We start from the raw sequence: 12603 nt of genomic DNA on the forward strand, positions 1-12603 counted from the left end.
GTTAAAACATAGGTGGGAGGAGTAAACAGAACAGAATGCTGGGAGAGAGAAGCTGAGTCAGTGAGTCGCCATGATTCTCCTACCGGACACAGACGCAGGTTAAGATCTTCCCTGGTAAGACACCTCGTGGTGTTACAGGGATATTAGAAATGGCTTAGATAGATATGAAAGAGCTAGCCAATAGGAGGCCAGGCAGTGTTTAAAAGAATACAGTTTCCATGTAATTATTTTGGGTAAAGCTAGCCGTGCGGGCGGCCGGGTGCCGGTATTTCAACAGGAAAGAGGGAAAGGGGAGAAGGGAAAAAAGCAGAGAGAGAGGCAGAGAGAGAAACAGAGAGATAAAGAGAGAGGAGGGGGAAAGGGGAGAATTGGGGAGAAGGGAGAGAGTCAGAAGCTGCCTCTTTGGGAGAGAGACCGAAAGGAAAAGCTGGAAGTGGAAGAAGATCTGCTTGCCTCAGCAGACAGGGAAGTTGGCGGGGCTTTTCTCTCAAAGGGTCCAGACAGACCATTACAGTAGGAACTTAAAAACAAACTTCTGAGGCAGCTTCACCAACAGAATATAAGAGATGGATTGGAGAATCTCGGGCATTGAGGAAAAGAAGAAATGGATGCCTAAAGTGGTTAACCACACCAAGAAAACACGAGGTATACTATCAGACCAGCAGATAAAGGGGAGGGGATGACAATCCCACCACAACAGAAAATAATGGGGTCAACATCAATGTTTTCAACTCACCAATAAAAAGATACAGACTAACAGACTGGGTTAAAAAACAAGATCCTGCTGCTGCATTCAAGAAACACACTTTAACATCAAAGATAGATTATCATCCCAGGGTAAAAGGAAAATGATATTCCAAGCAAATGGACTCAAAAAGCAAATTGGTGTAGCCGTTCTATTGTTCGACAAAATAGACTTCAAACCAAGACTAATCAGAAGAAATGGGGAAGGACACTACATACTCATCAAAGGAAAATCCACGAAGAGGATACTGCAACTCTAAACACCTGTGCACCAAACACAAGCGTACCTAAGGTCATAAAAGATCCACCCCCACCACCTCTCTGTGTGCCAGCAGATGGCATTTAGGAAGAGCCTTTTCACTTCACAATCATGCCCGTTAGCAGTGTGGTTTTCTGAACAACAGTTTTATCAACCGTGTCATGATCATCACAAGTTACAAAAACAAATCCTCTCTTTTTCCCACTCTGCCTGGCTTCCATAACTTCTATGGTTTCAATCTTGCCATACAAAGTAGCCTCTTAAGTTATACTCTTCTGTGTCCTCTTTAATACCACCAACCAAGTTTTTCTTCACTGTTAAATGGGCACCAGGCTTTACAGAATCTTCTCTAGAAACGGCTCTCTTTGGTTCCTGCAGCATCCACCTCTTCAACACAAGAGTAGGTCACAAAACAAAGCCCCTGCAACATTTTGTTTGGGGATCTCTCATTACCACAGTCTTTAAGTGTGCCCCATTTCTCAAAACGTTTTCTTAAGCTATCATTTGTGGTTTCAAAGCTCAGACCACCAATAAACAGTTTCCTCAACTGCTCTGGTTCCTCTGGATCATGCCCTCCATTTTGAGAGCAGAACTTTGGAGGTTGGTGGAGGTAATTTGGGGCATGGTGGAAAGTTTGGTGGAAGAGGAGGCTATGTTGGTGGAGGTGGTGGCAGCAGAGGTAGTTATGGAGGTGGTGATGGTGGATATAATGGATTTGGAAGTGATGGTGGAAACTATGGTGGTGGTCCTGGTCACAGCAGTAGAGGAGGCTGTGGTGGTGGTGGACCAGGTTGTGGAAACCAAGGTGGTGGATGTGGTGGTGGTGGAGGATATGATGGTTACAATGAAGGAGGAAATTTTGGTGGAGGTAACTATAATGACTTTGGAAATTATAGTGGACAACAGCAATCAAACTATGGACCTATGAAAGGGGGCAGTTTTGGTGTAAAACAGAGAAATGTAGCTAAATTACATCATAAACCAAATGACCTAACAGACATATACAGAACATTTCACACAAACACAAAAGAATCTATCATCTTCTCAGTACCTCATAGAACTTTCTCCTAACTAACCACATACTTTAGATTGTCTTCATCTAAGTATCTATTTTAAGAAGTTTCTATATGACACCTCAAGTGGTCCTTAGTTCTAGCTGTCCCGTTTTCTCTCTCACTCCTGTTTTGCCCCCCCCCATCCTCTTATTACTACTGTCCTCCTGCCTACGCACAGCCATCTAGTCTACTTCCTCTTCTTAAGGAGATTCAGCTGTACCACCCAGTCCCTTATTCTAGGTCTGACCTCTGTGGTTCTACACACTGTCGTCTGCTTATCAAACACCTAACAGCTAAGATCCACGTATAAGCAAACACACATCATATTTGTCTTTCTAAGTGAAGCCCTTTTTTTTGTTGCCACTATGCATAACCACTATACATTAGAGACCCAGGATAGATGAAATCATTAGCATTTATATGATAATAATATGCTAAAGTCTAATAATAGCACATTAATTTATAGATACAAGATAAACCTGTAAGATTTACAATAAAAGGCCAGGTGGTGGTAGCACATGCCTTTAATGCCAGCAGTCGGGAGGCAGAGGCAGGTGGATCTCTGTGAGTTTGAGACCAACCTGGTCTATAAGTGCAAGTTCCCAGGACAGCTGGGGTATACAGAGAAACCCTGTCTCAGAAAACAAAAACAAAACAAAACAAACAACAAAAAAAGGATTTACAATAAAGTTAACACTAACATCAAATAGTGAGATAGCAATGTCACAGAAACTTTATTATTCATGGAGTAAAGTATAATTCCTATTTCTGGATTTACAATGTTATCTTTATCAAATCTCTATACTTCAAATCCACATTAGTCAAGAAGACACACAGAAAAAAGGATATGGTATACACATACATACATTTTAAAAAAAACCTCTTAAGCTTTAAATCATTAACAGAACATTTCATGTCTTTTATTTGGTTTTGCAGACAGTAATAACTTTCAGCATAGCTTAGCAGGTTGTGAATTTCCTAAGCTATTTCAGCAAGACTAGGGGTTCATAGCATACAATTAATTTGGCTAAAGTAAAAATATAGAAAGTACTAGCTACCAGGACACCATGCAGGAATTAGTTTGTGAGTAAGAAAGCCAGTTCATGCCAGCTCAACCTTGTTAAATCTACTTGCCTGATTTGCTATGAATTCTACCCATGTAGAAGATGCACAAAGGAACCAGGGTTTATCTTTTTTTTTTAATATTTACTTATTACGTATACAATATTCTCTCTACATGCATGCCTGCAGGCCAGAAGAGGGCACCAGACCTCATTACAGATGGTTGTGAGCCACCATGTGGTAGCTGGGAATTGAACTCAGGACCTTTGGAAGAGCAGGCAATGCTCTTAACTGCTGAGCCACCTCTCCAGCCCCCCAGGGTTTATCTTTTAAATGCCAAAGATCTACTGTCATTAATTCTAAATGACTCAGTGCCATCAGACAACAGTCATCATGATGAGTTATTGCAAAATAAGCAGGTAGGCACCATCAGCACTTAGACCCCACATTAGCAAACTTATGGAAGAAAGCTGTTCTTATTACCTGCCCTTCAGGTTCTCAAGCTCCCTGTGATGCAACATGCTCCGCATGTGTTCGTCCATCTCCTTCCAAACAAAACACAACAAAAAAGCAGATTAACCAAGAGGACTGCCAGGGTTGGGGGGTGGACTTCCTCTGTAGATATTCAATTAACAATCTGGATTCAAACTCTTTGGGCCAAAAAATTTTGTGATCACCCTTCTCAGTTTAAAATCAATAGTGATTCCACAATAAATAATTATTTGGCTATATTTCATGCTTATTTTTATTTTGTGGGATAGGGTTTCAGCCCAGACAGGCCCTGAACTCATTAGTAGTTGAGAATGACCTTGAATTCCTGATTCTTTTACCTCCATCTCCAGTGCTAGCTGGCTATCATTTTAAAAAGTCATTTTTAGGTATTTTTAGTGGCTTTCAGAAATGATTAGATGCATTGGCCTTAGAAGGGAAAAGACAGATTATGCAGGTTAAACTTTATTTCATTACGAAGAACATACAGAGTTTGGGGAAGGGAAGAAGTCAGGTGTGGTGCTCACGCTGGAATCTCAGCACTCGGGGAAAGCCCCAAACCAACCCACCACACTACCAATCCCAGCACTTGGGAAGCAAGTCTGAGGTCAATCTCATCTACAGAGGGAGTTCTAGTTCACCCAGGACCACACAGAAAAACCCAAGGACCAAGCAAGATGATGGTTCCGCAGGTTAGAACACTGGCCACTGAGCCTGATGACCTGAGTTTGAGCCTCAGAGGCCACACGGTGAAAGGAGAGAACCTATCTTCACACGTACATGATGGTATACGAGTGCACAAACATGCACATGCAGACACACACATGGACCCACATACATATAAAATGATTTTTAAAGTCTTTCTAATCACTTAGCTTTTAAAACTACTTTGGCAACTTTATATATATGTAGTTTATATACATGTTCATGCTGGTGTGCATACACATGCACATCTATGTGTGATTATAGAGGTCAAAGGTCAATGTTTGACATCTTTCTTGATTGCTTTCATTTTTTAAAGTGTGTGGCTGTCTACGAGTGTTCATGCAGTGAATGCAGGTGCCTGTCTAGGCTAGAGGATCCACCCCCTAGATCTGGAGTTAATGTGAAGCCGGGCGATGGTGGTACACGCCTTTAATCCCAGCACTCGGGAGGCAGAGGCAGGCGGATCTCTGTGAGTTCGAGACCAACCTGGTCTACAGAGCTAGTTCCAGGACAGGCTCCAAAGCCACAGAGAAACCCTGTCTCGAAAAAAAACAAAAACAAAAAATGGAGTTAAGGTGATTTAAGATGCCCAACATGGGTGCCTTGAGCCAAACTCGGGTCCTCTGCAAGAGTAGTTAGTATGTACTCTTAACCATCTCTCCAGGCCCTCCACCTTACTGAGAGATGAGGTCTCTTAATAAACTTGAAGCTTGCTAGTTCAGCTAAGCTGCTGGCCAGTCTCTGTGCTGGGATTGTGAATGTATGCTGCTGCCACTGGCTTTCTGTATGTTAAGGATCCAGACTCAGGACCTCGTGCTAGCATGGGAAGCACTTTACTGAGTGGGCCACCTCTTCAGTCCCAAAGCTACAACTCTTATTTAAGGCTTGGCAGAGCATGGCATATAAGTTGTTAATAAACATTCACTGAGGCTGGTGTTGGTGGTGCATGTCGTGTGTCGTGCCTGCCCCCAGTTTCCCGAGACAGAATTTCTCTGTAGCTTTGGAGTCTGTCCTGGAATTTACTCTGTAGACCAGGCTGGCCTTGAACTCTCAGAGATCTGCCAGCCTCTGCCACCCAAGTGCTGAGATTAAAGTGGTGGCTTTTATCTCAGCACTTGGGAGGCAGAGGCAGGTTGATCTCCATGTTCCAAGGCTAACTAATCTCCAAAGAGAGTCCCAGGACAGCTAGAGCAGTTACACAGAGAAATGAAAAACCAAAACCAAAAAACAACCCACATTTGTTGATTATAGATAGGTATTAAAAAAAATAGAGCCTCTTTCTTGGAGCTGAAGAGTTGGCTCAGTGGTTTTAGCCAACACCGCAGGGCAGCTCACAACCATCTGCAACTCCAGTCCCAAAGGATGTGGTGCCATCTTCTGGCATCCTCAGGGACTGCAAGCACACGGGGCACAGATACACATTCAGGAAAAACACTAATATAGAAAATAAACAAAAATATCAAAAAATTTAAAAAGTAAACAAGTAGAGGATCTCTATGGAGTTTTTTTCCCCCTGAAAACCACACACTTTGAGAGGCTATGGACATGGCTCAACAGTTAACAACAGCACTTGTTGCTCTTACTGAGAACTCCGATTCCAGAACCTACAAGGGAGCTTACAACTCTCTACAGTTTCAGTTCCAGAGGATCTGGTTCCACCTTCTGGCCTCAGTAGGCAACAGGCACACATTCACCACAGAATGTATATTCAGGAAAAACACCCATAGACAGAAAATAAAATAATTAGTCTTTAATAAACAACAAAAAGCCCTCCGCACTTTGAATCCAGCTGGGCACAATGGTGCACACTTGGACCTAGTTAGTACTCAAGCGGTCAAGGCAGGCAGATCTGGAGTTCAGACACAGCAAACTCACCCACTCTTCTACTCTGACTACTTTACAACTTCCCTACTTAGTTTATTTGGGTTTAAAGGAAAGATTAAAGCTTTGCAATGTTCTAACTCTCATTTTACCTTTAGTAGAAGAAAATAATCTGTGCAGAAACTCTCACTAAAACACATGCACACAGCTGGGCATGGTGGCATACAATTATAATCTTAGCACTCAGGAGACAGAATAGCAAGTTAAAAATCAGCTACACAGCAAGACCCGAAGAAAAGGCACAGAGGGCTGCCAACATTTCATGTATGATTAGAGAATGTCTGCTTATATAGTTAATAAACAGCTACAACTCGACTGGTTATGCAAGCCATATTCTGTGTTGACTCAAGCACTTTCCCACTTAAACCACAAAATACCACTGAGTATTAACTCCATAAGGACTCAAGGATGCAGAGAAGCTAACCCTTTATTCACCAGGTATTCCCCAAGTGCTTACTATGCCCTACACACAGAGCTAAGCACCGAAGGAGTAAATGTGAAAACCAAGTGGTGAAATGCAAACCCAAGAAGATCTGACACAAACATCATGTTATGAGTACATAATGCATTTCTTCATCACATACAGTTTGTCAGAAACTGTGTAACCATGCCACAGTACACTGTTCTTTATCTTCTATAGTGTGGTATGGGGACAGCTGTTCCAAAACACTTCCTTTAAATGGTGATTTTACTGGATTGTTTCCTTTCTATCTCTACAAAGCTTCATTTCGACAGAGCTGTACAAGTGACCCTTTCTAGCTGTAAGTGATCATCAATTAGAACAAAACACATCTGAAAACTGAATCAAGTTAAAGACAGCATATAGAATTTAAAACTCCATCAATAACGAGTCAAGATGACACCTTATAATCTCAGTACTCAGGAAGCAGGCAGGATCCCTGAAAGTTTGAGACTAGCCTGGTCTACACAGCAAGTTCCAAGTCAGTCAATTACATAGTGAAATGCTCAAGAAAAAAAAAGAAAGAAAAAGAAGTCAGGCAGTGGTGGTACATGCCTTTAATCCCAGCACTTGGGTGGCAGAGGCAAGCAGATCTCTGTGAGTTTGAGGCCAGCTTGGTCTATAGAACAAGTGCCAGGACAGGCTCCAAAGCTACACAGAGAAACCTTGCCCCGAAAAACCAAACAACAACAACAACAACAATAATACATTTTAAGAATGAAGAAAACCTAAAACAAACAAATGAACAAAAAAAAACCTGAAGCAAACACTATTACTTTCAAAGCAAAGAATAAAGGAAAGACAATGTGGAATTTCTCTCTGTATGTATGCTGTGAATACCATTGGTTAATGAATAAAGAAACTGTCTTGAGCCTGTGATAGGATAGAACTGAGCTGGATGGGGAAGACTAAGCTGAATGCTGGGAAAAAGAAGGATAGAGTTGAAGAGAAGTCATGTAGCCACACTGGAGACAGATGCCGGAACTTTGGCCAGTAAGCCACAGTTACATGATGATACACAGATTAATAGAAATGGGTTAAATTAATAAGTAAGAGTAGCCAGTAAGAAACTAGAGCTAATGGGCCAAGTGGTGATTTAGTTAATACAGTTTCTATGTAATTATTTTGAGGCTAAGCGGCCAGGAACTAACTAGTGGCCTCCCAAAAACAGAAAGAAAAGACAAAAAAAGTGAGAAATTGTAACCAATTTCCCTGAAGCATAAGCAAATTCTTTGAGTTTAAAAAAAGTTTGTTGTGGGGCTTGTGAGATGGCTTAGCAGATCTCTAGCCACTCTTCCAGAAGACCCAGGTTCAGTTCCCAGCACCCATACGGTAGCTCACAACTGCCTATAACTCCAGTGCAGAGGACTCAACATCCTCTTCTGACCCCCCCCCTTCAGGTACTAGGCATGCACATGGTGCATATACATACATGCAGGTAAAAAAACTCATACATAGAAAATAAATAAATCTAAAAATACCGTTTAAAAAAAAACAGGGCTTGAAAGATGGCTCAGTGGTTAAGAGCACCAGTTACTCTCCCAGAGGATCAGAGTTCAATTCCCAGCACCCACATGGCAGCTCACAACTGTCTATAACTCTAGGTCCAGATCTGACACCTTCATACAAAATGCACATATAAAGTTAAATAAATATTAAAACAAAACAAAACAAAGAAAGCTTGTTTTGGAGGGAGTAGGCAGATGTCTCAGATAAGAACAGTTATTGCACAAGTATGAGATCTGAGTTTGAATCCCTGGCACCCACAGAAAAAAGCTCAGCCTGGTCTACACTTGTACACATGCATACAGCCCTCCTCCTCACATGTTTGGGTGTTTGTTTTTTCCCCTTTTGGCTGTTTGCTTCACCTTGTGGACATTCTGGATACTGTTAACACTACCTTTGCTATACTATACCTGGTCTACATAAGTATAGTTATGTAGACCAGACTGGCCTCCTGCTTCTTCTCCCAAGGTGTGTATTAATACACCTGGCTGGACTATACTTTTCTTGAGCCTGGATATACAAAAAAATAAAATGCATATAATAAATGCACTATTTGTTAAACATCTGTGAACCAAAAGATATATGATTCATGGACTGAGGATATAACTCACAAGGCAGAGTGTTTGCCTAGGACACTTAAAGTCCCTGGGGTAGACAACAAAGGAAAATTTCACAAAGTAATAAAATCTCAAGTACCTTGAATTGTAAGTTATTTCCTCTTAGCTGATTGCTAAAGTTCTTTATACCCTTGAGAACCCTAAATTCTGAGTAGAGGTTAACACATAAAAAAATCCTCCTGGAATGGACGCGCTGGTAGAATGAGCCTAACACGCAGAGACCACGGATGTGTTCTCCAGTACTGCACATGCAGTGTGACGGCACTCCCAAACTTTGGGAGACAGAGGCAGGTGGATCACTACCATTTGAGGTCAGAGGACATAGCAGTTCTAAGATTGCACAGCAAAACAAACAATAAAATTGTAACAACTTAAAATTCTAAATATCAAGTTTTAACGATTTTTAAGATGTCTTCAAAACAAAGTTTCCACAAAGCACCAGATGCTCTTTCTTCATCGTTACCTTTTTTGAGCCATACACAATGTGGCACAAGATGCATTTTCGTTCTCGGACCATAGTGACCAGATCTGAAACACTCAATGTCAACCTGTAACAAGGAAGAAACATTCAGTAACCTTTCTAGATAGCATCTTTAATTCACTTTTCACTCTGCCACTCTCTCAATCTTTCAATCTCAATGAATATAAATTCTAGCTTTCCATCTACTAAAGTTTGAAAAACAAACAGCTGAAGGTGGTGGCACATGCCTTTAATTCCAGCACTCAGGAGGCAGAAGCAGGCGGATCTCTGTGAATTCAAGGCCAGCCTCGTCTACAGAGTGAGTTCTGGGATAGCCAAGGATACACAGAGAAAACCTGTATAAAAAAACAAACAAACAAACAAAAAAAAAACACACAAAAACCCAACACACACACACACACAAAAACCCAACCCCCGCAAACCAACCAAACAAACAGAAAAACAGAGGGTGGTGGCACAAGCCTTTAATCCCAGCACTTGGGAGGCAGAGACAGGTGGATCACTGTGAGTTTGAGGCCAGCCTGGTCTACAGAGCGAGTTCTAGGACCGGTCCCAAAGCTACAGAGGAACCCTGCCTCGAAAAACAAACAAACAAAAAGCAACAACAACAACAACAAAATACCTGACCAAACAAGCAAACTTTAAGTGCCATCCCTGACTCCCCCTTCACAGCCTAGCTGGCAGATGCTGTCAGTCCTACTGAAACACATCCAACATCTCACTGGTGAGGCACTTACATCAACCATAGCGTAGCCTCGGGGTGTAAGTCCCCACTTCCACTCTCACTCTCTTGTGGTTTTCTCTGAAAACCACAGCTGAAGTGTCTCAGAACGGGACAATTTAAAATTTAAATTATGCCAGGCACGGTGCAACACACCTTTAATCCCAGCGCTTGTAAGCAGAGGCAGGTGACTTCCAGGCCAGCACTCAAGACATATCTCAAATAAACAAAAATTTAAGTTATGCTATTTCTTTGCCTAGGTCATTTCCTGTGGCTTCCCATTTCACAGAAAATTAAAAAACTCTTTGTCATGCCTACAATCTGTTTCTCCTCTTACCTAACACTGGTTTCATTTCCTGCCGCCACTCCTGCACTCAGTTCTTCACAAACTAGCCCCATAGAATCATCCATATAATTTATTAATAAAAAAGAGGTAGCTATCTGCACAAAGAATAGAACTATGCCAAGAAGCCAGGCGGTGGTGGTGCACACCTTTAAAATCCCAGCATTGGGAGGCAGGGGGGAATCTCTGTGAACTCAAGGCCAGCCTGGTCTACACCAGAGCTAATTTCAGGACAGTCAGAGCTACACAGAGAAAACCTGTCTTGAAAACCCCCAAAAAGAACTACTCTGAGAATCTTCAGAGATTCCAGAACCAGGTATTGTGTTACACACCTGTAAATCCCTTAGGTCAAGTTCAAGGCCCCCTTGAGCTACCTAACACTGGCATCCACTTCAAATATCAAGATCTCCCTGATGCTGGGTGGTGGCGGCGTCCACCTTTAATCCCAGCACTCGGAAGTCAGAAGAAGGAGGATCACTTTGAGTTTGAGACCAGCCTGGTCTACCAGAGCTAGTTCCAGGACAGTTAAGGCTGTTAAACAGAGAAACCCTATCTCAAAGACAAACAAAAAGAAAAAAAAGAATATCCTCCAAATATTTATCTAGTGGCTCTAGTTGAAAACACTTCTTAGTGTTTAGAACTGTATTTAAAACACTGTCACCCAAAGAAACTTTTGTTGTTGTTGTTTTTTTTCGAGACAGGGTTTCTCTGTGGTTTTTTGGAGCCTGTCCTGGAACTAGCTCTTGTAGACCACCAGGCTGGTCTCAAACTCACAGAGATCCGCCTGCCTGCCTCTGCCTCCCGAGTGCTGGGACTAAAGGCGTGAGCCACCACCGCCCGGCTTCCAAAGAAACTTTTATAAGTGAACACAGACTCCAAATGACAATTTGCTGTAAAACACTAATTTAACTTAGTGTGTGTGGGGGGGCAAGATGAGGAGTAATAATTAGGTTAAAATCCCTTTCTTGAATCCTACAGGCAATTTCCTTATTCTTCACCTTAACCATGACAGAAATTAATGGGAGTTCTGGTAAGACAGGACAATCAGGAAGCAACAGAATAACTTTTGCCTTTACCCCTTGGTTGCCTGAGCTGGCTGACACTTTTGGGAGGGCCTCACTTTACAGAGTGGGTCTTAATAAAAAAATGATACTTTGGTACACAGGGTGCCCCTACAGGGAGACAGGATGTAGAGGTAGGACAGTCTCCAGAAGTCTGCAGGCCAGAAAGGTAAGACCAACATGGAGAAGGAGTCTAAAGATCTCCACATGCCGTATGTGCACACCACCACCCATGAGTGAGCACTCAGACATGAACACCCTTTCTGCAAAAAAGAACACTAAAATCTTTAACTTAATGTAACTTTAAGTATTCTGATGTTGATAACATGTAGCACCACTTGGGACAGGAGTGGAAATGGGGTCTGCTGTGGATCTCAGCACCCAGGTTAGAACCTCAGGTTGGAATCTGATCAGCAAACTTTTTAAAAGAGAGGGTCTCAGGTAGCCAGGCTGGCTGAGAGCTCTTTATGCAGGTGATCTTGCCCTCCTGATCCTCCTGCTGCCACCTCCCAAATGCTGGGATTACAAGTATACCACCACACTTGGCTTTAGAGTTTTGTTTTTCAGTACTAGTTAAAGCACCCAGTGTCATACAAATGCCAGAGTACCTGCTATGCCACTGAGCTATATCTCCAAAGAATAACAACTTCCCAAAAGGGGCTTTGATAGTGTAAAAACTATGGGTGGTTTTTGTGTATTTGTATTTTCTTTTTTAAGATAGGGTCTCTCTCTACATAGCCCAAGCTGGCCTGAAACTCCAGTCCTCCTGCCCCTGCCTGGGAGCACAGACATGTGCTACCACACCTGGCCCCCTAACCCCTGGCCAATACGTGTTACGACACATCCTGGGAGCCACAGGAGCCAGTGGGAAATTTATAATATTTTCCCGATCCATGTAGACTAAGGTCTAACCTAATCAAAGGGGGGAGGGATTGTATCAAAATGCCTTGGAGTAGAGGGACAAAAAGGGACAGAAACTGACTGAAGCAGTGGTCACTGACCAAAAGCTCTCATCTGGAGAGATGGCTCAGCGGTTAAGAGTACCCAAGTTCAATCCTTGTACCCATGTCAAGCACCTCACAATCACCTGCAACTTCAGTTCCACGGGGACCCAAGAACCTCTGGCTCCCACAGGCACCTACTGTACTCACAAGCACCTATCCACACTCAAATACATAATATGTATTTGTATAATACATATTTTGTAAAAAAAAAAAAA

General features: G+C 42.3%; 1 protein-coding gene and 1 pseudogene across 6 annotated transcripts in view; both read right to left on the bottom strand.

The window, feature by feature from the left end:
- The window catches only part of Znf106 (zinc finger protein 106), a 56632-nt gene that overhangs the window by 38422 nt on the left and 5607 nt on the right, over window positions 1-12603 (bottom strand). For 5 of the 6 annotated variants that reach the window (XM_013352640.2, XM_026787824.1, XM_005364311.3 and 2 more), the window contains exons 2-3: window positions 9242-9326; window positions 3604-3665 (exon numbers count right to left, since the gene is read on the bottom strand). In XM_013352640.2, coding sequence (XP_013208094.1) covers window positions 3604-3665; window positions 9242-9295 — 116 coding nt within the window. In that variant the 5' untranslated portion in view covers window positions 9296-9326. Of the gene's footprint in view, window positions 1-3603; window positions 3666-9241; window positions 9327-12603 lie in introns of those variants that run through there. The other variant, XM_005364310.3, reaches the window with a different exon arrangement.
- LOC113457978 lies at window positions 967-2240 on the bottom strand (annotated as a pseudogene).

The sequence above is a fragment of the Microtus ochrogaster genome (assembly GCF_000317375.1).
Source record: "Microtus ochrogaster isolate Prairie Vole_2 chromosome 14 unlocalized genomic scaffold, MicOch1.0 chr14_random_1, whole genome shotgun sequence".
NCBI lineage: Eukaryota > Metazoa > Chordata > Mammalia > Rodentia > Cricetidae > Microtus > Microtus ochrogaster.